The 25,866-nt window shown below is 52.3% G+C and overlaps 1 protein-coding gene across 2 annotated transcripts in view; it reads right to left on the bottom strand.

The window, feature by feature from the left end:
• The window catches only part of SMOC2 (SPARC related modular calcium binding 2), a 157,775-nt gene that overhangs the window by 76,329 nt on the left and 55,580 nt on the right, over positions 1-25,866 (bottom strand). Inside the window, exons 3-7 of one of the 2 annotated variants that reach the window (XM_086316720.1) lie at positions 22,650-22,756; positions 21,509-21,608; positions 8,526-8,573; positions 5,296-5,379; positions 3,794-3,868 (exon numbers count right to left, since the gene is read on the bottom strand). In XM_086316720.1, coding sequence (XP_086172846.1) covers positions 3,794-3,868; positions 5,296-5,379; positions 8,526-8,573; positions 21,509-21,608; positions 22,650-22,756 — 414 coding nt within the window. The remainder of the gene's footprint in view (positions 1-3,793; positions 3,869-5,295; positions 5,380-8,525; positions 8,574-21,508; positions 21,609-22,649; positions 22,757-25,866) is intronic. The other variant, XM_086316721.1, reaches the window with a different exon arrangement.

Here is a 25,866-nt window from a genome sequence, read left to right as displayed (position 1 = left end):
GGGCCATCCTGGGGGGCCCCTGGCCCTTCTGGGTTAGCCCCTTGATGGGGGAGGGGAACCTCCTTGACTCAAAGCCACTCATCTGAACGTGACTCTCATCCTCAAAATGCCTTCAGAGGATGCCTTCAACAAGGTGCTTGGCCAAGAGACGGGGTGCCGGGACCATTGGACGGGCAGGGAACCATCAGGCTGGACGCAAGGACCTTCTGGCGGGGCGCTGACGCGGCTGGGGAGCAGTGAGCAGAGAAAGCGAGCTGCAGGGAGCCCTGTCAAGTCTAGGAGGGGCCGTGCCCGGTAAGGGGGCCGCCTCCCCTCTCTGAAGGGCTGAGGGGGGTGCCCCACCACCCTCACCCTGCACGGGGGTCTGGGGGCGGGGTCAACTAAGGCTGTGGGGGACGTGGTCACAAAGGCAGGTCTACACACCGCAGCAGCCCGGAGAGGACAGGAGTGATGCTGAGCGCATGCCCAGAGAGAGGGTGTCGGCTGCATGCAAGTGGGGCGGGTGCAGGTGGACACTGGTGGGTGGGGGGGCAGGTGGACAAGTGCAGGGGGGGCAGGTGGACACAAGCAGGTGGGGCAGGTGGACACGAGCGGGTGGGGGAGGTGGACACGAGAGGGTGGGGGGGCAGGTGGACACAAGAGGGTGGGGCCGGTGGACATGAGTGGGTGGGGGGGCAGGTGGACACAAGCAGGTGGGGGGGCAGGTGGACACGTGAGGGGGGGCAGGTGGACACGTCAGGGTGGGGCAGATGGACACAAGAGGGTGGGGCAGGTGGACACGAGCGGGTGGGTGCGTGCTGGGAGCAGGGACGAGGCGGTCTGCGCACTCAGAGCTGGGGTCCGAGAAGACCCAGGTTTGACCGAGGGCCGAGAATGTTTGAAAAGCAGAGAACACAGCCCCAGGAGCAAGGACGGGGAATGAGTGCAGGTGAGGTGGTGCAGGCTGAGGACGAGGCCTCAGGTCTTGGAGGCAAGGAGCAAGGGGACAAGAAGGGGGGAGGCGGGGGGACCCGCCGGAGAACCCTGTGTCCCTCCCACCCCAGCCTTCTCTGCCCCGGGCCGGCGTGTGGCGAGGGGTTTGAACTCAGGGCTCCAGGCCCGCACAGGTGTGCTGTGGCCAGGGCCAGACGTGAGGCCAGGACCACCGTCACACCTCCGCCTGGGAGCAGGGGGCGTCCTGCCCCTGCGGTACAGTGGCGAGGCCAGGCCGGATGGCCCTCGGGCCCTGCGCTCAGGGGCCCTGCAAGCACCCGCTGCCTCGCGTGTGACCGCGTCCTCCTCTGAGGACCGAGGCAGGACACACAGCAGCCCCGCTGGCTCGTGCCCGCCGAGCAGAACACAGGCTCAGCCTCGCGTGTGAGGTGCGTGCCCCTGGTCAGCGCAAGAGGTGGCAGCGCGTGTCAGTATCACTGCCGTTCCAAGCAACAACTGCGCTGCGCTTTAAGATTCTAGCCTGGCTTAAAGGAAGTCAGGCCGAAATCCAGGAAGCCGTCAATGTGCCACAGGGCAAGAGTGTCAGCTTGATAGAGACGTGAGTTCATTTTATATAATTCAACAACCTGTCACAAAATCTCTTATTTGGTAAAATTCTGTAATCAAGCTTGGTAACTTCTAGAAGTAGAATGATAAAATTGAATATGAGATGATTCAAGAGCATGAAGAAATATATGGACATTCTCAATTATATATTAATAGAAAGAAATGGAGTGCATTCTTTAAGTAAAATGCAATTTTAGGTTTCACTCACTCACTCATGTACACTGAGTTCAAAAATGTTAGGGATACTTTTCCTGCAAAACGAACCAACAGAGGACTATTTCGTTTATGTTTATATTGAATTTCAGTTACTAAAAGTGCAGCAGAGCAACTGTGTGTTACTTAGACTGAATCCAGTCTTCAGTTCTCAGTGCATTTGTTTATTTTTTAACTTGTTTACTCGCTAAGTCATGTCTGATTCTTTGCAATGCCATGGACTGTAGCTCACCAGACTCTTCTGTCCATGGGGTTTTCCAGGCAAGAATACAGGAGGGGGTTGCCATTCCCTTCTCCAGGAGATCTTCCCAACCCAGGGATTGAACCCAGGTCTCCTGCATCGGCAGGTGGATTCTTTACCACTGAGTCACATGGTAAACCTCTTGATTTGCTTAGTTTTAGATAAAAAACCAACAATATCATCAAAGTGACCATGGATCACATGAATAAACATTTGCTGAGAGCCTGCATGAGCAGATTTTCATAAGCTCGGAGCAAGAAAGTCCCTCCGCAGACGACTCGCACTTCCTGCTCTGAGCCTCAGTGGCCACGTCCTCGGGGCACCCCTCACCCCGCACGGCTGTGCTCCTGTGTTTGGTAACACAGGCATTGTTTTGTCATTTTAGTTCTAACTCTGGGGGAAGAAACAGTGCCTTTAGCTGACGTAGAGAAACAGTAGAGAAAGAAAGCAAAGCATTTTCTGTTCTCCAGGCACGAACACTGGAGTGGGTTGCCATTTCCTTCTCCAATGCAGGAAAGTGAAAAGTGAAAGGGAAGTCGCTCAGTCGTGTCCGACCCTCAGCGACCCCATGGACTGCAGCCCACCAGGCTCCTCCGTCCATGGGATTTTCCAGGCAAGAGGACTGGAGTGGGGTGCCCTCGCCTTCTCCAATAGAGGAATGGAAACAGTACGGAGAAACAACAGAAATTTGTAAAAACGTGGACTAACAAAGAGCCACAAATCATTTGTTCAGTAAATGTGTCCTCTTCTACCAAAGAAGATTATCAGTAGAAGCATCTTTTAAGTTAAACACAGATGAAAAACTCTTCTGACACTGGAATCCCGATGATAATGGTGGTCATTACAGAAAACCTATGACTGTTTGCCATTTCATCACTAAACTTAACACAGTAAGTACTGTATTTAACATCTTAAAATACCACCTAGGGCTGACTTTCTTCAAACCCTCAGAAAGAACACGTTCCTGGACACTGGGGTTAAACACAGATATAATCCCATAATTTCATGCCCCGTGTCTATAAATCAACTCAATGTCATTGTTTTGTGTTCAATACATTTAGGCTGATTTAAATCAGATTATAGTGTAGGGTAACTTGTGTAAACTAGAATTTCCTGAAACATTATTTTCAGTCCCACTGAATACTGCAAGTCTGAAGTGTTTTTACTAGTTAATTATAATTGACAGGTCACGTAAGCTCGAAAATCTGGTAACAGTAGGTGATGGGTGAAACACAAATGCCCTTGTTCTGTGAACTTATCTGGAACCCCAAAAGAGCGTCCCACTGACAATTAAAATTGTTTTTTTAATGTACATTTCAAATGACATTTTTACCACACTTTTACATTTGTTTCTCAAATTAAGCACTGTCACACTGATTCTCCCAAGAGGATTTCAAGATCTCCCAGTAAAGCTTTCAATGTTTGAATTAACTTCCCATGCACTGATCTATATGCACAGAAGCAAACCTAACTAGATTACCTTTGGAAATACAATGACAAGATTGCATAAAACTAATTCAGTTTCTAAAGTTTGTAAGAGAAATGTACAGCTTAACATCTTTATGCAATAGGAAAATGCATTAATTTCTGAGAAAAAATTTTAAAATTCTATAATATGTTCTATAACTTAGCAAATTTAATGAAACACCCAAATTTGAACTATACTCTGATGGGCAAACCACAGCTTTATTTGCATGACTCATTGGTGACCAGAGAAAAATATACGTTTTGCAGGTAACTTCCAGAAAACAAGGCCACTTTCTGGGTCTGTTAACTCAGTCACATAGGTCCCCCTTTTACCTGAATTCTTATTGGTTTTGTTCTGTCGACTTTTAACTTGTTCAGTCCAAAGTGTAGGGTACCGTGATGCAACATCTATTGAAGCAAAATAAAACAATAGTTCTTTTAATTCATCATGAAAATACAAAGTCTCTCAAAGATTTCAGCAGGCAACCTACAAGTGCAAAAAAGTCAGGATGATCAGTAAATACACATTGTACATTTTAAAAAAAAAAGTAAAATATTTATGTGCATGGAACAAAGGGAAATGAAAATGTACATTTTGAAAAACTTTAGCATGTCTTTTCTTTCTTTCTTCATCCAAAAGTTCAAACAAAAGCAATGTAAGTCCAGACAGTTTCCACTGGGAAGAAAGAGGTTTGGCAAAAAGCCTCAAAGTACAAAAACACACCCTTGTGTGGTGAAGATGGACACTTGGGTGACACATGGGGCCTTCTCTCAGGTGAAGGATGCCGTGTGCCGCGCTGTTCTGGTCGCTAAATCGTGTCCGACCCCGCGACCCCAAGGACCATAGCCCACCAGGCTCCTCCGTCCATGGGATTCTCCAGGCAAGAATACTGGTGTAGGTCGCCAGTCCCTTCTCCAGGGGATCTTCCTGACCCAGGGATTGAACCCCCCGTCTCCTGCATTGCAGGCGGATTCTTTACAGTGTGCCGCCAGGGAAGCCCGAAAGATTCAATACGGAGTGTAATATGTAGAACACAATTTTGCCCACAACATCTGGGAACAGATCTGTGGTAGAAATAGTAACAAATGCGGCTGAGCACTTGCAGTGCGATCAGGATACCGCTCGCCTGAGAACCACACTGAAGCCGACCAGCTGGCCAGGGGCTCCCTTGTCATCTGTGGGCTCTGTGATCTCGGGCATCTCACAACTGTCGTGTGTGAGACGGGGCTCCAAGGGCTTGGTGAGCTCGGGTGATGGGGCACGTGGCATCCAGTGCCAGACAGAAGTCCGTTGTGATTACCACTCTTGCTGTTTGCAAAGCACTTCTGATCTCCGACCTACGTATTATGTGCACTCCTTACATTTGGCCTTCAGACCTGATCCCCTTTGCCCCCAGAATCGGTGACACAGGCAAACAGCCACAACAGTGTGCCCAAGGCCAGGAGTGGGAAAGCCATGGTCCCCACAACACAAAACTTAACCAGCTGAGACGCATCCTTGTCACTCTACAAGGCTGGTCTCAGGCACCACGTGTGATGATCACACGGTGTGGAGGATGAGCAGGGAAACGCGTATGTTTTTGCAGCTTTGGAAATACATCCTTCACTCTATCCAGGTGATAAAATTACAGCTCAGAGATTTCGCCGTAAAGGCCTCTCTGCATGTGCTGTGTGAAAGTCCCACGGCACACACGGGGGCCCTCAGCAGGGACACGAGGCCTCTCAAATAAAGCTGGAAAAGGGCAAACCCAGCCCGTCCCAGGCGAGTCTGAGCACAAGGCCGTGATCCACCCCCAGGCCCGCGGAACCCCACCCGGCTCCCTGCGGACACTCACCTTCCTCGTCTCCTTGAGGCTGAGTCTCCAGCGCTGGAGCTGAGGCATCATCTGAATTCAGAACGGAAAAGATTTGCAAGGAGACTACAATTATGAGAGTAAGTGAAGTAAGTGTGCATAGAGGCTGGACCCTCCGGATCGCATACACCCCACGATCCACCAACCACAACCCGGCATGCGGCACCCACAGATGCAAACCCACAGACGCGCGAGGCGCCAGACACCCCCGCGGGGGTGGGGGCCTGGGGAGCCCCCTGAGCGGGCGAGGGGCGGGCGGCAGCAACGGGGGCCTGGGGTGGGGCCTGCCCCCTGCTCTGCCCTGCGTTTCTGAATGGAGGGCGGGGACAGAGACCAGGGCCTGGATGGCCCGCGGATCTCTCAGCACCCAGGCCTCCCACGAGGCAGGGGCGTGGGGTTAGGTAAGGGGTGGGGTCGGGGGACAGGGGGAAAGTGCCCGAGTTCAGAGGGAGGGGCACGAGTCAGAAAATTCTGCGCCATTTGCTGAGGACCTTATCCCAAGGACACGGTGTTTATTGACTTAGTTGAAAAGTACCCTTTGGGTTCTCTGGTAACCAAACTTCTAGAAGCCCCCGGACAAGGAGCCCCCAGTCAGGGATGCCCTAACAGTGCACACTGTGGGGGGCTCCTGAAAGCCATCCTGCTGTTTTCTCCCAGGCTTGTCTGCCCGTGTGATTTTGTTTTTTAATATCTTCAGGGTCACAATTCGGCAAGCGGTAGCAGAGAGGAGGGGCGGCCGTGTGGCCTATCTAGCAGACTGTGACTCATCGGTACCCCAGCAACCCGAAGAGGAAAACTGAGATTTCCCATAAGTTCTTTCCAGGGGAAAACCAAAGAGTATTTTTTAAAATTCTTTAACAATCTCTTTAAAAAAAATCTCGCCATCTGTCAAAACACCGACTAAATGTCTCATCATCGATTTGAAATGCCCAGGTGTACTAATGACAACAGCAATACACTAAGGGGTTTTGCTACTGAACACTCTGTAATCTTCCAAGAATAAAATGGGGAGCATACACTAAGGGTTTTGCTACTGAACACTCTGTAACCTTCCAAGAATAAAATGGGGAGCATACACTAAGGGTTTTGCTACTGAACACTCTGTAATCTTCCAAGAATAAAATGGGGAGCATACACTAAGGGTTTTGCTACTGAACACTCTGTAACCTTCCAAGAATAAAATGGGGAGCATACACTAAGGGTTTTGCTACTGAACACTCTGTAATCTTCCAAGAATAAAATGGGGAGCATATTTACGACGTAGTTAACATATTTGAGAGTCTTAACAGAACACACTGAGAAAAAGTCTTTGCGTACTTAAGGTCCTTTGGAATGACAGCCATCAAGGACAGTGAATGTCCACCATGGCCACAGTTAATGTCCATCAAGGACACAGTTAAAGCTGTACCTTTTTGCTGAGGCCTGAGCAGGTCATCCCTTGGGGGCCAGTAGCCCTAATCCCTGGGACCGGGACAGTCTGAGTTTTCAGCTGAGAACCAAGGCGAGAGGGGCTTGTCCTTGAGGGACAAGGATGTGTGTCTCCTGCCCCCCACACTTAATGCCAGCACCAGAGGCCCCCACATCCCTGTCTCAGCCCTCAGGCCCCGCAGCGTGACCGTCGGCCTCCACCATCCTGCTCAGGCCCCCGGAGAGCCTGTCCTGGTGTAAGGGGCCTCCGCACCTACTGGGCTCAGCTTCAGACAATGATGCAAAGTCATGAACAGCTCAGTGCCCTTTACTCTGCCTCCAGGACGGCTTGCCAAATATCTCACTTTCCTGATAAACCAGCTCTATTACTTATATTTGATATTTCCCCAGACAGGCATGTCTATAGATCAAGGGCCTTCAGTAGAAGCAATGTGTTCTTTCCTTAAATCCATTTCTGAGCCCACATGCCAATTCCTGAGGGATTAAAAACATATATATCCACAGTGGAATGGACCTATATCACCACGAGCAGGATTGAGGGAGCCCCCAAAATGGTATTTCCCTCTGTTGTTTTTTCAGTATTTGATTATTGTGTCTAACCATGAACCTCTACACTTCCCCTTCTCTAAAATACAGCAGCATGCCCCCAGCATCTCCGAGACCCAAACCCCAACACTGTGCAATCGTATCTCCTTCCTTCCTGAACAGAAACCCTCTCCCTAAGAGCCTAAGATGGCAGCGTGTGTGCTAAGATTGTGTCCAACTCTTTGCAGTCCATAGACTGTAGCCCACCAGGCTCCTCTGTCCATGGGATTTCCCGGGCAAGAATACTGGAGTGGGTTGCGACGCCCTCCTCCAGGGGGTCTTCCCTCTTCAGGGACTGAGCCCGCATCTGTGTCGTCTCCTGCGTCGGCCGGCAGGTTCTTTACCACTGGCCTGGGAAGTGGTAGCCCAAGATGCTAGTACACTATTTTTATTTCACCTTAAAACTAAATTCTGAATTCACAGATTGATATCAGATGAAAACAGAAAATGTGTCACTGGGACTAACAGGTGACAGCTAAAAGGGAAAAGTGAAGGTCGCTCAGTCGCGTCCGACTCTTTGCCACCCCAGGGACTACACAGTCCACGGAATTCTCCAGGCCAGAATACTAGAATGGGTAGCCTTTTCCTTCTCCAGGGATCTTCCCAACCCAGGGATCGAACCTAGGTCTCCCGCATTGCAGGTGGATTCTTTACTAGCTGAGCCAAGGGAAGCCCATGCCGGCTGAGGAAAGGGCAAAGGTCACGGCCAGCAGAGATGCACCTGCAGCTGCAGGGTGACTTCCAAAGGAAACGCTCGCCATTCCATCTGGTTCTCGAGGGCACTGACCCCAGAAGAGATGACTGTCATAGACAGAAAAAGTCCCCCTCTTTCTTATGAGGAGCAGCGGACATGTCTTGATCAGTGCTCCCTCAACTGCTAAGCTAGAGTCTCGCACCAGCCCCGGAGTCCTCTGCCCAGGTGTGGACCTGAGATGACGCTAACTCCATCCTCAAGTGGTCCCGACACGAGCCTGATGGGGACACAAGTGGGTCACGTGCCCGGCACCCGCAAGGTCGCAGCGATCGAAAGGGCTGAATCAACATTTGCTGAATAGATGATAATTAACAGACTGCTTCAGCTCTCACATGTCATCACCATCACTGATATACGGTGATGTTTTAACTTGAGATGTTATTTTAAGGCATAGATTGGATTCGCTGTCAAAAAACCTCACGGAAGTTCATTTTAAGATAGTTACCTGTTTTTCCTGTGCCTTCCCTTTGGGGTACCTTTTCGTTTATGGAACCTAAAAGGGGACAATAAGGGATGAAATTATTCTTGGCTCTCAAATGGTCACCACTAATTGTTATGCAGATATTTTATTACATTTTGATTAACTCGCAGGGCTTTGTCACTTTCTAGTTAACGTATACAAGCTGCCCAGTGCCCTGGGTGACTCTGTCATCTGAAACCAGAGCCCAAAACTAGGAAACATGATATCAGCTCCTCCTTCTATGGCTGCCTGGCTTATGACGCATGTGAGACCCTCTAAGTACAAAATACAGCAGTTTCTTCACCTGAAAAATATCATAAGAACCTTTTTAACATACGTCATGTGGAGGTAGTAGAGTGAATTAGATTTTTAAAAAACTTTTAAAATAAGTTTTGCAACTAAAAATCAATAAAAATTCTGGCTTTAGCTGAATTATGACTTATGGAAAACTGAAGAACCATTTTTTCATAAGAGGAGATCAAGAAATAGAACGTTAACTAGGTAAATTTTAACAGCATGTTAACAATTACGTTGCCCTGAAAAGTTCATGTTACGAACAGGGACACTGTCCTGTCTTCCTCATTAGATGGACACTGTTATGGCAGCAAGATTTTCACCTCATCGTCATTACACCTACTCCAAGGAATAAAGAAGTCCTGTCCCACATTCATCTGCAGTTTACCTGCCCATCCACTTCAGAACATCGCACCCAGAGTCACTCAGAATCCCCCTAGTCACATGCAGGGGCAGACTATGCAGATAAACCATCTCATGAAGTAAAACTTGAAATTCATGGCTTGTTTTTTTTTTTCAATTTGGAATTCGAAATACAGATCCACATTTATACTAAAGATATAAACTTGAGGACATTTGTCTTGGAAGCATGACAGTTCTGCAGTGGGAAATGCACGAGCAGCTGGCTGTGGGCAGAGGCCCTGAAGGACAGGGCGTAACGCAGGGGCATGGCTCACCCTCCCCAAACACTGACGGAAGAGACACTGCAGGGCCAGCCCCCACTCTCTCAGCCGAGCATGGTCAGCAGGTTTACAGGAAGGAGCAAGACTCCCCAGCGAACGCTCACGTGGCCTAAGCGGGTCTGAGGAGCCACGGCCCCCCCCCTTCCAGGCTGCTGCTCCGGGACGCCTGGACCACAGGCCCTCAGAAATGCGCCTGGTTGATAGATAAAAAGGACCAGGATCTTCCTGGCCCATCTATTTGCACAACTTCCCAGCAGTGGCTGGGACCATGCGGTGAAATGTCTCCTGCTTTCCAGGGGCAGAACTCAGGCTTCCCCTCTGGTGAGAATCCCCAGAGACAGAAAGCGGGCTCCCCGTGTGGCCGCTCAGAGCTTCCAGGATCCCATTTTGCTCGGTTCTCCCTTCGTACCCTCTCTCTACAAATCCAGATTTGTTAACAGGCTTAAGTTTCTTAGTCATCCATTTGTTTTTATCATGTGTTTCTGCAGTCAGTGACTCAAAAAAGGTTTTTTGTGCGATGATATTTCTGGATACAACTATGTAGGTTTGACTATTCTGAGCTAAATGCAAACATCCCAAATAATAATTGGAGGTCCCACCCCCACCCCCAGGGAGAGTCTCAACTGAATTAAGGTAATATTTTTGTAATCTAGGGCCTGCAGTCTCCAAGCCGCTGGTTCACAATGTGATGGGCGTCTGAGGTCTGAAGAACATATTTAGAAAATATAGATCCGCTCCCTCAAATGACTTTTCTCTCTCTGAACCAACCAGTCTCATGGCTGCGCATCAGCCGCCCGTCCAGATTCGACCAGTGTTCACTTAAAACCACTTAAATCCACATGAAGTTAATTCTACCTTGTTCTTAAGAGGTGGAAATACTTTTAACACAGCACCAAGTGGCCCTTGATAACCCACTCCAAATATTTTGCTGCACAGGACTGGGGGGTGAGGCCAGCAGGGCACTGATTTCCCATCCAGCTGCCTCTGGACAAAAAGGTCCCCCCTTCCCTGCCCCACCTCCCCGGCACCCTGTCCTCCAGGACCCGGGGGCGGCTGAACACGTGCTCCTCACGGCAAAGCTGCGATGCAAAGTGGAATCCAGGAACCCAGAACCACAAAGCCACTCTTTTCTTTCATTACGTTTTTCTGGAGGTAAGAATTTGCTGAAGAGCTCCCAAGAGCAGGTGACGTTACAGGATGGAAGTGCAGCAAAAGGGGCCTAGAAACGTGTGGACAGCAGTAAGCAGCTCCGCAGACCACGGCTGGTTGGCGGAACCTTCAGAGAGGAAAACTCTGCCCTTCAGATTCCTATTTCAAAGGACACGTTTGAATTCCTTCCACTTGTGACATCTCATCCCATTTAAATGCTATTTTAAAAGGGCGGCTTTTTTAGCAATTAGGGTATGCATTTCTGGTGGAGAAAACCACAGAAACACAATGTGAGGAGCCATCGATGGTTCAGGGAAAGAATAATGAGCCTGTAGTCCCCGAGCCCTTGGTTCAAATCCAGCTACACTCAGCAATGCCAGCGTGCTGCCAAAACAGCCCGAGGAGGTGCAGTGTTTGCTGAGAGAGTTGGTGGTCTAAGACAGCTCCTTTCACAAGCACTAAACGCACCCTGGAAATGACTAAGGGAGGAGGGTCTGTGATGTGTGCGGCCGGAGGAGCCGTCAGAGGGTTTAATGAGGTCAGTGCACTGCAGGCAGGCACTTGTTTAGCAGGCGACTGATGGTCCTTCAGAGCGGAGTTAAACAAGTAGCATGATTTATCCCTCTCTGGAATCCCAGGGGCAGAGTCACACCGTCACGCGGCTTTGCTGCCGCCAGAGAGAGGGAGAGGAAGAAAGGGGGGAACAAGGACGGAAGGAAGGAAGAAAGAAAAGAAAGGAAGGAAATGAAAGAATGAGCAAAAGAAGGAAAGAAAGAGGAAGAGAAAGGAAGGAGGAATGTAGGAAGGGAGGGAGGGAGGGGAGGGGGAGGGGAAGGGAGGGGGACGGGAAGAGCCAGGGGCTCAGCTCCCCTTCCCTTCTGGACGAGCACTTCTCTTCCCACTGGGGCTGCCGACCCTGGGCTCTTGGGAGCAGAGGCGCATGAAGCCCCGCACCTCAGCCCAGTCTCGCTGTCCTGCTGGGCCCTTCCTCCAGGTAGGAACTCCTGGCTTGTCCCAGGCGCTGTCTGGCTGCCCCGCCTTGTGCTTTCCGGGCAGGACCCCGTGCGGGTGACAAGAATGATCATAGGAGAGAGGGAGGCCGGGCACTGCAGGGAGCGGGAAGAGTGTGGGGGACGGACGGACCGCGCCACCCACCAGCTCGGTGCCCTGGCAGGTGTGCCCGCCTGCCCGATGCTGAGTCTCCTCATCTCTGCAAGGGCAGCGTGGGGATTACCTGCCTCTGGGGCGGTAGGAAGCCCGCAGAGAAACCAACACACACCAGAGGTCTCAGGGCCGGCTCCCTCAAAATATCCCAGGACACGCGGTGTCTGTGTGATGTGTGCCCCGAAACCTCTCCCTCCGCGTGTGCACATCCTGTGCACCAAGAGGGTGACGGCCACTCACAGCAAAGAGAAGCCCTGTCTCCACTCAGGGTGAGTGGCCAAAACGTGCCGCCACTGGGAGGACGCCCGTGTGAACTGGGCTTTCTGTGGCCACTTTCATTCGTTCGCCCATTCAACATGCTCAGGGGATGCAGCACAAAACGTCCCATCTCCCTTGGACTGAAAGGCATTGGGCAGAAATCACTCAAATAACTCACATGATGGCTGTGTTCATGGTGGACGTCTGCACACTTCCTGTTGTGTGCTGGTCATCACTCTACGAACTTCACACACACACCATGTCCTCTAATGCCAAAGCAACCCTGAAGTGGGCACCCCTGTTAGGCCCACTAGATGAGGACGCTGAGACCCCGAGAGTGGCCTAACAGCCCAAGGTCACTGATCAGGAACGGCAGAGCTGGGGTCCATGCCCATGGTTTTAGCCCACAGAGGAGCTGACGTGGTCTGAGCAGTCGGGGCGGACCTCCTGGAGAAAAAGGGAAGGAGGAAGGCACGAGGCAGAGAGGATGGCAGACGGACACACCACCTGCCCGGGAGGAGAGGGAGGCCAGGGCACAGCCGGTGCCCAGAAGCATCTCTGCCATGTCCGTGTCCTTCCACGCCTCCTCTGTCTGCGAGGACACGGCCAGCAGGCGGCTCTCCACACCACGGCCTCTCAGACACCAGCGTGGGGACGGCCTGAGCTCAGCCTGAAGGGTCCTACACTTCCGGGTGCGCTGACAGCTCTGTTCGACCCCAGACCCGCTCGCCCACTCTCAGCTGCTGACGGGCACAGGGGCTGGAGCGCAGAGGCAGGAACCCACAGGGGAGGAGCGGGCGCAGGGCACTGAGGCTGCGGTAGAGTCGGAGTCCCTGGAAGGCAGCCTGCCTCCCGCAGGCCTTTCGTGGGGTGCTGGGGGTCGTCATGCAGTCAAACCAGTGTGCACAATGACACCACCAGGCTGACGTCTGAGAGATCACTGTGGCTGGTTACCCCCCGGTTACCTCCCAGAGTCGATGGGGTGCAGCTCGGTGAACGTTTGTGTCAAAGCAGAGGAAGAGCCCAAAATCAGCACTGCGGGCACCTTCCACCTGCCTGCGAGGCAGCGTCAGTGCAGCCCCAGGGCTGAGCGCTGCCCTGGCGTTGCCTGCCTAGACTGCACTAGCCAAGTAAGGTGAGACACTGGTCCGTGACCCCCCACCCCACTTTTCAGATGCCTTCAATGTTCACTCGCATCCTCACCAGCTTTCTTCCTTGGCAGAAATCACCCACGAAGCCAGAGTTTCACTCCCTAGCGCCCCTGATACAGAGCCTGCCATCCAGAGTCTAAACCCTTGAGGACAGACTCCAGGGACCCAGCTGTGACCTGGGGTCACCCTCCAAGGCCAGAGGCAGGGAAGGGCTCCGAGAGAGTGCACCTAGGCAGGGAGTGCGTGAGCAGCCTGACCTACAGGGCAGCAAAGGCAGGGTGAGCTGGAGTGGGTGCCAGGGCCCTGCTCCCTCTGCCAACACTGAAGTGGGCATCCCCGGGGACGCAGAGTCCTCCAGAGCTCACCCCCGCATGCCAGCCCGAGTCAAAGGTGCATGCCTCTCTGGAGCCAGTGCAGGGGCTCTCGGGCCAGGACCCTGCAGACCACCCACCTGGCCCCGTGCCAGGGGCCACGGGCACCCCTCTAAGACCCGGTGCCCCAGGGTGAGTTCCGCCCACCACTGTGGGGAGTCCCTGCACCCACCTCCACTTTCTCAGCATCATCTGCTGGCTGGAAGTGCACCTTCCCTCCCAGACGCCTGAGGGACTCGGGGCAACCCTCCTGCTCAGCGCAGGTCACGTCCTGGTGGTGGGACCACGACAGGCCCTAGTGAACGGTCAGGCCTCCCTGAGGAGAGACCAAGCCGGGCCCTGCGTCCCTCACCCGGGGCTAGGGACAGGTCACTGCAAGGTCGGCTCTCAAGCAGGCGCCCCACTGCCCAGGAGTCCAGCATCCTCACCTGGAAGCTGGTCAGGAAGGCAGGACTTCGGACTCCCCTCCAGACCCCCTGGATCAGAAATTCTGGGGTACAGCCCCAGAGTCTGTTATCCAGCTCTCTGTGGACTGAAATTTGGGTTCCAGACTCTAAGGAAAGGGCTTGGCCTGGGCACTCTGCAGTTGTTGTTATTAACAGTATTGTTATTAATGGATTCTTTCTGTTACCATGAACTTGTCTCCATCTTGTCTGTCAAGACCCCGTGGCTCCCTCGACCTACCGAAACGTCTCCTGTTTTCCTGATTTTACACTTCTGTGGACGCAGAACTCAAACAAAGCTGGCCTGTTTCCCCACAGTGATCCTCTGAGAAGCTGAAGGGCGGGAGGAAGGCTTGAACCCCATCCCGAAGGGGAGAGGCTGCGATGCTGGGCTCCCTCCTCTCGGGTCTTCCCTCTTCCCTGGTGATGCTGCCTTTGAAAAGCTGGGATTCCTGGTGAGACAGCGTCAGATAAAAGGGATGTTGAGCTCAGCTCTGAGCTGAGCGTTCTGACGTCCCCCATCTGAGAATGCCCTTCTCTAGATGGTAAGAGAGGAAATACGGAAATCACAGTTGAAAAAAATTTAGAGGTTTTTTTTTTATTTACCTTCCATCAGTGTCCACTTTAATGTCTGAATGTTACATACTTCAATGGCCAGAGAAAACAAACATTAGTATCATTCCTGCAAAAAGGTCATTCATGGTCAATAGCTTCATAAATCTTTCCAACGTTTGACTATTGATATTTAAAAGGTGCTGTTGAAAAAAATGTACTGTTCGTTTAAAAAAAAGAAGAAGAAGGAAAATACATACATTTCTTTTAATTCAGAGATATGGTATACCTCTGGAAGAGATAACCCACTGTTCTTTGTATAGAGTTATAGAGCCTGGGACTAGTGAGTTCTAAAAGACTTCTTAGTTTATCTTTTAAAGTTTTCTTAAGTATTAAAAAATATGAGAAAAATCCATTTATGGCCCAAGTGTGAAGAGGACAGCTTATAGAAAACTCTTAATGAAGGAAGTGATAATAAATCAGCCACCAAATTAAATGTATACTGAAATATTCAACACAATAATAGAGTCGATTATTATACAAACCATGCTACTGCTGCTGCTGCTGCTGCTGCTAAGTCGCTTCAGTCGTGTCCGACTCTGGGCAACCCCGTAGACGGCAGCCCACCAGGCTCCCCCGTCCCTGGGATTCTCCAGGCAAGAACACTGGAGTGGGTTGCCATTTCCTTCTCCAATGCAGGAAAGTGAAAAGTGAAAGTGAAGTCGCTCAGTCGTGTCCGACTCTTAGCGACCCCATGGACTGCAGCCTACCAGGCTCCTCCATCCATGGGATTTTCCAGGCAAGAGGACTGGAGTGGGTTGATAAGACACTAGTAAGTACATTTTTCCAGAGAGGAAAAATACTAATACCAAAATGTTGCCCATCGGGTAGATAAATAAGGCAAAATCAGCCTAAACTGGAAAGGAAAAGACAGACAGACGGACGCTCCCAGCACCAATACCAGGCACGGCCGAAGCGCTGCCTCATCAGAGCTGCCTCCCGGCCGGTGCTGGCCACACACTCACCAGGAGGGCCTCATGCTGACTCTCAAACAGGCTTCTCGGTCTTCTTTGGCGCAATGCCACACACTGTGCTCTTTCCGTTGAAGGCTGGACTTAATTTTTTTAAAAACTGTTCGGTGTTCTGAAATTTCCACAGTCTGGAACTTTTATTGGAAATTTTGCGTAGCTCATGTTGTCCGTATCAAATCGCTATTTTTTCCTCATCTTGGACGTGAATTTCCTAATACTTCAAAAGTCATCGTAACGGTAGGTGTTAGAAGGTAAAATAATGTGTATTTTTCTCTGAAATGTGGCTTCATTAGTGGAGCGCACACGGGCTTGGCAGCAAAGCCCGCCCCACCCCCGGGGCTCAGGTCCACTTGAAAAGCGGGCCCCTCTCAGTCCATTTTCTACTTCTTACCACGTTGTTTGTTTCCACATTTCCTTGCCAATAGCTATTGAAATATTTTATTTTGACAACTATCATTTTTCAGGAAGAGAATTGTTAAGCCTGAAGAAAAAGCCATTTTGAGGGAAAAAAGAATGTTCCCTCTGATCTGTAACCTTTTCCATTCAGCAAGCAACTTAATGTGCACTTGAATTCTCATAAAGAGACACTTCAGAAGCACAGCTGTGTTGTTGATTGGGGAATTCAATTGTTCTGGATGTTTCTTTCAAGTTCCTCAGCTATGCAGGGCCCTTAATTTATTGCCAGGGAAATTCATTCACGAAAAAAAGAAAACAAACCCAGCTTCTCTTTATAAAGTGAAAGCTTTCAGAAATCAAAAAGATGTTCATACAAACGCGCAGTTCTACCATTCCAGGTAAAGGCCAAAACTTTAGGCTCGGTGGGAAAACCCAAAGGCTGTAGTGCAATTCACGTAAATAATATACAGAAAAGCTATTCAGTCTGCTCCAAGGCTCTCCATCAAGCGTAAGCGGGCCTTCCGAAAGCCACATTTAAAGACCAGTCTTCGAAGCAGCGGTCAGCATGCGCATGAGCATGGCAAACTCTCAGGCGGTTTTCCATCCTTAAAACCCTACACTTGAAGGAAGAACTCCTCAAACATGCTTCGTGGCCATGGCCAACTGAGCAAGATTTCTGCTTCGCAGGAGACACTGTCCCTACACCTGACTCAGCTCACAGAGGGGTGGGCGGTGGTGGGGGACAGACTCGCCAGCCCCGTCACGGGAGCTTCTTGTCCCTGCCGCAAGCCGAGGTCCTTACTTCAAACACACCCCTCAAGCTGAGCTACACAGGGCGGTTCTGTGGACACTGTAACATGAAGAGCTCCTACATGGGGCTCAGCTTCCAGTGTCTTTAGCAGCTTTGTACTCCTGCCAGGAGTAAGCCCTTGGCCCGGGTGTGTGGTTACGGAGGAAGATGAGATTAAAACCCCCGAAGCTATTTCCAAATAATCGAGAGCGAGCCAGCTACAAACAGCCTCCCTCGGAAAGAAGCCCTTTGTTTCTAAGCTCATCTCCTGCCTCCAGCAATGTGCGTCTTCAAACCCTCAGAAGGAAGAAGAAAGAGAAAACTCCTACTGAGTAACTACAGGTCAGCTGTGCCTGCATGGAGACCCAGAGACCCGGCCCTGCAGCGGCGGCAAGGATGGAGGAAGGCTCGGTGGGCTCCCTGGGGTGGCCGTACCTTTCTGAGCGTCCCTGGAGCAAGCAACGGCCCCCACCCCACCCAGTCCTGGCCCTGCAGACCTGGGGTCTAGCCAGCAGGGATGAGGGAGCCGTCTCCAAGCCGCAAGCAGGACCACCTGCTGCCAGGCCAGGCGAGGCCGGGGATGCATCTGGATGCAGCTCAAAGAGCAGCCTTCAGTCCTGAATGCCTCCCAAGGTCACTGGAGCTGGCCCAGAAGTAGGGAAGGCCTTCTGCCCTCCTCACGTTCCCTGCCCAACTCAGGAACCAACACGGTGAGGGACAGGAGGTTACTCTTCAGTCGCTCAGTTGTGTCCAACACTTTGCGACCCCGTGGACTGCAGCCCACAGGCTCCTCTGTCCATGGGATTCTCCAGGCAAGAATACTGGACTGGGTTGCCATTTCCTTCTCCGTGGGATCTTCTCAACCCAGGGATTGAACCCGGGTCCTGAACTGCACGCAGATTCTTTACCATCTGAGCCACCAGGGAAGCCTGTCTGACTCTTTACAACCCCATGGACTGCAGCATGCCAGGCCTCCCTGTCCATCACCATCTCCCGGAGCTTGCTTAAACTCATGTCCATTGAGTCAGTGATGCCATCCAACCATCTCATCCTCTGTCGTCCCCTTCTCCTCCTGCTTTCAATCTTTCCCAGCATCAGGGTCTTTTCCAATGAGTCAGTTCTTCGAATCAAGTGGCCAGAGTACTAGAGCTTCAGCTTCAGCATCAGTCCTTCCAGTGAATATTCAGGACTGATTTCCTTTAGGATGGACTGGTTGGATCTCCTTGCTGATAAACGCTGGGAAAGAAACCGTTCTGCCCCTTTCCTGTGCCGGCCAACACGCCCCTCTTTTCCAAGAACCCCCTCCTCTAGACGGTGGATGGTGAGCCGCCCCTTCTCCGAGTGCCTGCAGCTTCTGCACAGAACTCCCAGGCCCCCAACAGGGGTGTCAGCAGAGCTCTGAGCAGATGCGGGCGCCTGGCCCAGCAAACGCTTGGGGAGTGCTACTCACGGAGATGGTCATTAATAAGAAATGAGGAGTGGGCTTCCAGGGAGGGAGGGTGGATCGAGTGTTCTCTGAAGGACAAGACCCATGGGAAGGACCATGGGACCCACGGGATGGACCACCACGATTCACTGAAGGGACGGCTCTGATCACGTCCTCAAGGGTTTCACCCGGTGAATGACTCTGTCTCCAGGAAGCAGGTGTCCACAGGGGCTAAAGGGGCTGATTTCTCTCCAGGGAAGCCCTCTGCCTCCTGCAGCTTGAGCTCCATTGAGAGTCATGAGTCCACAGCCAGAAGGAAAGACAAGGCTGGCCGTCCACTCCTGAAAAGCTGTGCAATTATCCATCAGCTCCTGACCGACAGCAGGCAAGGAAGTGAACTGACTTGATGGAAGCTTACGAAGGTGGGTGAGGGGTCCCAGAGTCACGAGGAGTCACCGTGGTGGGGGTGGGGAGTAGCTCCTTCCCCACGTTGGGAGTCTCCCCGGAGACTGGTGAGCAGCAACCTGGTCTATACTAATGAGCCCAAGCACCTCTTCCTCTGCTCACTGGTCCTTTTTTTTCCCTGAAAGTCGCTCAGTCATGTCTGACTCTTTGTGACCCCATGGACTACACAGTCCATGGAATTCTCTAGGTCAGAATACTGGAGTGGGTAGCCTTCCCTATCTTCAGGGGATCTTCCCAACCCAGCGATCCAACCCAGGTCTCCCGCATCGCGGGCAGATTCTTTACCAACTGAGCTTTGGTCCTTAGGGTTTCCTCATTTATAAAATGCTGACCGTTCAAGACTTCTGACTTTTTCTGCTAGATTGCCTCATTATTCCAGTTTTCTTATTGATTCATAAGAATTTGGGTGCTTTGCATTAATGACTTAGAAACACATAATTGTGAAATAAAAGAATCCTTTGGTTTGAAGGTCTTTCGGGCAGGAGTGGGCCGGGGGACGTGGCAGGCGGGCCCCTCTGCTCCACTGCAGTGAGCCATGAGTGGACATTCCCCGCCCTCCTCACAGGCTGCTGCCACGTGTGTTTGCACCAATTCATAACACACACACACATGCATTCGAAGTGACCGTTAGTGTTTACTGCTAAGTTTTAATACATTTTTCTCATCTTCAAATTTCTAGACAAAGTGCTCCTATGGCAAGTGTGGTGTGAACTCCAGGGCCAAAGACTGCTGTTGAATGCTGGCGTTTACCTGATTATAATAAACTGGATGGAAATCACGTCTGTCCTCTACGGAGTGGACCAGGCATGCCAACCAGAGCAGGTGTGAGCCAGCATGCCAGGGAGGGGAGGATGCCCCCGGGGTGTGCGGATGGAGCCTGGCCAGCAGCGTGCCCGGTGTCAGGCACGGGCTCAGCAAAGTGACGCCCGTCACCGTGCCCTTCCACGTGGCTGGTGCCGAGGTCTCAACAGCTGGGAAGAAGCTCTGCCACGTCAGCAAAAGCCCAGCATAAACTGCGTGTGTGCGCGACCCGTCCTCCCAAAACGCCCCTGCACGGCCTCCATACACGTTCTGAGCACAGGCGCCTGCTTCCCTGCCCATGTTTCTGCAGAATAAAAGCATGAATACAGCTGGGGATTAGTAGAATCTTTTCATAACTCTGGCCAAGCTGCAAAACCAAGCCACAGAAGTGAAAAGGAAGGTGCTCCTACAAGGAGGAGCCTGGTCTCCAAGGAGCCTGCCCCACCCACACCGCACGTGTCCTCAGAGACACCCCTCCCTGCCCCCGTGGCATTTTCCATGCAATAAACGCCAGATTGGGGAAGAATCTTCCTTCCATACCCATCCCTTGAACCAAAAAATCCACATGGACAGTGCAAAAAAGGAACATTTCTTACAGTAAAATGTGGCTGCTACCTGGTTGGAAAAATCAATGTGAGTGAACAGTAGGGTGTTTTGATCCTAGAAACGAAGTATTACAGGGAAATTATAAGAAACCTGGCCAACTTCGCTCATGGTTCTCTAAGAAAGTGCTTTCAGACGCTACTCAATTTTTCAAAAGGTGTCTCTAACATCACAGAAACAGGTAAGTCTTCCGCTTTCTCCCTCATAAAAAAAGGCTCAACGCGACTCAAAATGCTGGTACCTGGTTGAAATGAAATAAGCATTTGCAAGCATCTTTCAGACTGAGGGACACAGAGCCCAACTCATTACGCTACTTTTTTTTTCTCTCTTTCGTTTACTCCATGAGTCTGTAAAAGAATTATTAGGTGCAAATGTTAGCTCACTAAAAACATATTTTCAGCAATTTTTAGGTATTGGATGACATAACAGTTTTAAAAATAAATATATTTTAATTCCACATTATGCACACCCTCTGGCTTCTAAGTGATGACCAGTCGCTTGAAATATTAGGTTTTGTGTTACTGTTAATTACGCGTGTCATCATGGTGAAGCAGTTATGAGTTCTGACCAGTGACTTGGCTCCTGGTATAAAAGTCTGAACCATGGGCAGAATTCTAATTATAAGATGCCTGCTCTTCAAACAGAAAAGAGGCTAGGAAGTAAACTCTAAGTACAAATGCCTCAACATTTTATGTAAAAATTCAGGAAGATGTTTTGTATTGTTACATAACATGTGTTTTTCCTTAGTAAGCTTAATCCAGTATAGTTGTGACACATAGATCATGAAAGGTCTTGGTAAATGGTCTGACAAGTCTCCATCACCAATTAATCAAAACTCAAGCTGCAGACCATTTTCAAATAAAAATGATCTGAATCATTTATAACATTTGGTAAATTATTAATGGAAAACAGACCCTTTTATAGATTATTCTCCCGCCAGTGTTATTACCTTCAGTACATCAAGCCCACTTATGAGTAATAAAATAACACAAACAAACCTTCTGGAAAGGGGTCTGTGAAGAATGATCTGCTTTTTCTTTGCAATCATATACATACAAACCCAGAAACGCTCGCTTCTCTCAGCCAACGAAAACATTTGGTCATTTCTGCTGTTGACCACAGTCCTCGCGGCCACTCCTAAAAGTTACGAGTCCCGAATTGCCATAACCTGCGCTGGTTCAGAACCAGATCATCCACTTGTTTGAGCTTTCTTGAAAACAAAGGCCTCATAATATTTGGGGCTTTGTCCAGTGACGCAAATGTATCCCGATTTTCCCCATAATCCCACCTAAACTGACTTCCTTTGCGGTTACGAGCAGACATTAATAAGACAGTCGGCAAGCGGCCAGCAGCCTCAGCCGCGGGTTCGCCGCACCGGCTGACAGACCTACCGGGGCAGCGGGGCGTCTTGTGGGCCACGGCGGTGCCGCCGATGGGTCTCCCGTTGGGCGTCACGCACCAGCAGTACCCCGTGTAGCTGTGGCACTGCACCTGCGGGGAGGGACAGGCAGGCGGTCAGTGCCCGCGGGGCGTCTGCGGCCCACCGGGCCCGCTGCTCCTCCCGGGGCCCCAGGAGGCCCAGGGCTTCGAGGGCTGCGTCTGGACACCTGGCATGGGCCCCACGGTGCCCTGGACCCGGATCTGAGGGGTGAAAGGAGCCGGGGGTGTTTGCACCAGACGCCGTCTAATCCCCCACCAGCCCTCATCTTACAAGAGGGGGTCCGAGGCACTGAGCGGTCAGGACACTTGCTCTGGGTCTGCCCATCGGCCTGAAGCGAAGTTGGGGACAGGGGACGTGTCCAGCTGCCAGTGAGATGCTCCATCCTGGCCCCACCTGCCCCCCACCAGCCAGCCTGAGCTGGACGCCACCCACAGCTCCAACCTCTCTCTGTCTCTCTCTCTCCTCCCTGAGTCTTCCAAAGGTCAAGTGATTGCTTTAAAAAAAGGCACAGAATTCACATTATTGGATGAAATCTAAAGTGAAAGTCGCTCAGTCGTGCCCAACTCTCTGCACAGTCTGTGGAATTCTCCAGGCCAGAGCACTGGAGTGGGTAGCCTTTCCCTTCTCCAGGGGATCTTCCCCACCCAGGGGTGGAGCCCAGGCCTCCCGCACAGCAGGCAGAGTCTACACCAGCTGAGCCACAGGGGAGTCTGTGCTGTCGTCTGGCTCATGACAGACCCTATCTGGTTTGCTTTTTTCCATCTAAAGTCAATACGTCAGTTAGCAGGGCATCTCAGGAACTCATTTCCTTTAAACAAAATGACAGTGATAACATCGACCCGTTCCGCGTGGAGACCTGGGTGCTTAGATGCGGCCACTGGCGGACCCAGAAAGGCAGACAGTGCATGTGCCCCTGACCTGCGGCCTGGCAGGGGCCCCTCCAGAAATGACCTCGCACTGGGGCTGGGGTCTCTGCCGTGAGCGGGCCGGCGGGACCCCGTCCGCTCCCCAGGACAGGAGCGCCTGCTCCGAGGAGGGAGCCACTGCCCCGAGGGGGAAGGCGGGGCCAGTCCCCGGGAGAGGCCGCCCACCTGGCTGTAGGTCCCGTCGTCGCTGCACTCGGGGATGAACACCTGCTGCAGCTCCCTGCGGGCCTGCTCCTGGGTGTACTTCCTCTCGGCCACGCACCTGGACACGTCTGCGGGAAGGCACAGGGCAGGGTGGCAGTCAGGCCCCTGGAGACGCCCAGCAGAGGCACCACGTGGGCGGCCGGGCTGCAGGGACCTCACGGGGCGGGCAGCTGCAGGCGGGCACCTGTCAGGGTGCCAGTGTCCTGGAGGGGAGGGCCAGACCTGGCGGGAAGAGTGGGGTGTCCTCCACGCCCAGGGAGCCAGGAGGCCGAGGCTCCAAAATCCACCAGGCTTGACCGTGGTGAAAGGCGGACTCTACTTCCTGGACAGCGGAAGTCAGGTGGTACCCCCACGGGCCACAGACAGACTCCAGGACCCAAGGACGTCCTCCGGAGCACACGGCCAGGCCATGTGCCACGTGGGGGCCACGTCTGAGAGCTATGGTAAGACTCAGCTCAGGGACACTGGCCTGGGCGTGGGAGGGCAGGCACCCCCAGGGCACAGGCCGTCTGGCCCGTGGCTGCAGTCCAGGGGGCCCGCACCGTCTGTGTGTACCCTTGTCCACCCTGCAGGCTCTTCCTTCTGCATCTGAGTTTCTTAGCATCTCAGAGTAACACCAGCTCCTGCACTTCCAACCTCAAGTGGAAAATCCAACAATACGTCAGATTAAAGAGTCAAGTATCTTTATCAGCCCTCCTGGCGCACTGAGCACGGATTTCCACACATTCACGGTGAAATATCCACTGTGATGACTGGATGGAAAACACGAGGTTCCTCGTGTTCCTCGGGAGGATACCCCTGGGACTTCATAAACTAGCAGAAAAGGGAAAGACGGGGGCAGTCCCCACCCAGCTCCCGACGCAGGTGTCAGGAAACAGCCGCCAGGACACACCGTGGAGACCTGGTCACGGTGAGGAAGGCGGCCCCCCTCACCCGCTCCATCTGAGCCGGGCACCAGAGCCTGCTCGCCCCTGACGCTTATCTCGGAAGCCTGGAGCGAGTTACGGGGGCTGTGCTGAGCCCCAGGGAGGGCCCATTGTCCCAGGACTGCAGGCCAGCTGAGTCTGTGTCCACCACGGAGAAGGCCGCCCCCGGGGCCGCCTCCACCAGCCTCCCGCCCGGGGCCCGCACCCCGAGCACAGGGCTTATTTCTGCGGACTGCCAGCCCACGTAACTCACTTGAATCTCACAAGTCGAAAAGAATGGCTTTCCCCATTTTTCTTAAGTGTTTCCAGATTTAAATTACAAGTTGTCTAGGTCTGAAAGGCCCTCTGGACGCTGAGAGATACTGCTTCAAACGTGTCCACCGCCCAGCATTTTTAGCGGGTGACTCTCTGCTTGCCCAGGAGTAAAATCTTCTGGCCATGACGAGACGCCATCTGGGGCCCAGCTCCAGGCTCGGGGCTCCTGCCCCGCGGTGCCGGGCCTGAGCACAGGTGCTGCTGCTGGGGGCCCTCATCTCGGACCCCAAGCAAGCGCCGTGGGGCCGGCCCTCGGCACGACGGGCCTGTGCGCCGGGGGCGCGTCGATGCGGGCTCTCGTGTCGTGATCTGCGTTCCTGCCAGCACTCAGCAACATGTGGTTTTAATACAGCCTGTGTTTTCGCTGAGGAGAAAACACTGCTGTGCTGGACTTCTGTCCTCATTTTTTAGTATAACCTGTGGTTTGACTGTCTCAAAGGAAAAGTGATATGCGTTCCCAGCCTGCGAGCTCTCCACGAGGGTCCAGACGAGTTACAAATTATTCCCAACAGCTGAACTCTCGCGGAACACGGCACAAGCACATACATCGACCAAAGAACCCATGGGCCTCGCTCCTGTCTCCAATGCAGTCTTCAAAAGAGTGTGTTTGCCACTGATCAGGGAGTTCTCAAACCTCTTATGTGGACAGAGCGTTAAATTCCGGTTTACGCTGGCACATGGCTGGTGACCCAGGCGTGGGGAGCCAGGAGGACTGTGCAGCAGGAAATGCAGGGCCCATCCCTGAGAGCAAGCCTCTATCTGCCCACCAACCCAGGGCGCCGCTTGCCAGACCACCTGCCACACCCCAGACGTCTAAGTCGCAGCGGCTGCCCTCTTGAGAAGGATCTCAACAGCAGCCGCCGCTTCCACCCGACTGAGACACGGGGCCGACGCCCGGCGTGTGTTGTCTCGTTCTGCTCATCGTTTTCTCTCTGTTGCAGAGTAACAGAGATTCCTGTTCACAAGCATGTCTGTGCATCAGGAGACATGGGTCACAGAGACTGTCACGATGCAACGCTCGCTCTAAACCAGAAACAAGCAGCCACGTTTCAGAGCGGCCATTTCTAAGGATGCTGTCCTTTAAACAAGAAGCAAATCATTTCCTACTTTGCTAAAATCAATTAATCAGATTAAGTGATTATGGGAAGAGACAAATTTGCTGCCCATTTCATGCAGAAGAATTTTGGAGAAGAACAGTCAAAAGGGCCCGAGGAGGCTTGGCCAGAACGTGAGGGGCACTGACATTTCCCGGCGGCCCTGAGCTGGACTGCCCAGAGCCTCAGCGCTCTTCTCGTGGGGCCCCCGTCCATCACACACAGGACGGTGCTGGAGCATGACCCTGAAGGAAGGGGACCGTGTTCCCTTTAACTCTTCCTAGGCGAGTCCTCACCCCAGAGCCCCCAGCCCGCTCCTTACTGAGGAAGAAACTCGAGGGGATATGGGATTATTTACAGTCCATCTATGACATCTATGGAGAGGCGACACTGAGTAATTTTCTGGTCAACAGACCTGCTGACTCTGGGCCCAGCAGGGCGACTACATGTTGGTGGTTCTGAGCATGGGGGGGTCGACGTTCTGGGGACACAGAGCTCTCTCCACTGGGTCCCCGTGGCCAGCACGGGGCCTCTGCACGGACCAGGCTGGGGCAGAACGAGCAAGGCCGATGAAGAAGCCAGCTCTCCATTGGTAGCAGCTGCAGAACACTAGCCCGAGGGTGGCTGGCTTCTTACTCTACTGGCGTCCAATGAAGCAGATCTTGTATTTCAGAAGTTGTGATACTTTACCAACCCGTCATTCTGAAGGCCAGACTCAGAAAAACGAAGAACTCTGTGCTGCGGTGTTCTTTGGCGTAAATGATGCGGAGCGCCGGGCTGTGACACAGGACCAGCAGGACGCCGAGGAGGCTCCTCGTCTGCCCGCCTGCAGCCGGCCAGCGG

The sequence above is a fragment of the Bos grunniens genome, chromosome 9, assembly GCF_055505025.1.
Source record: "Bos grunniens cultivar Pamir isolate PY7600 chromosome 9, Bosgru_T2T1.0, whole genome shotgun sequence".
Taxonomy (NCBI): domain Eukaryota; kingdom Metazoa; phylum Chordata; class Mammalia; order Artiodactyla; family Bovidae; genus Bos; species Bos grunniens.
This window is presented reverse-complemented; position numbering and strand designations above follow the sequence as displayed.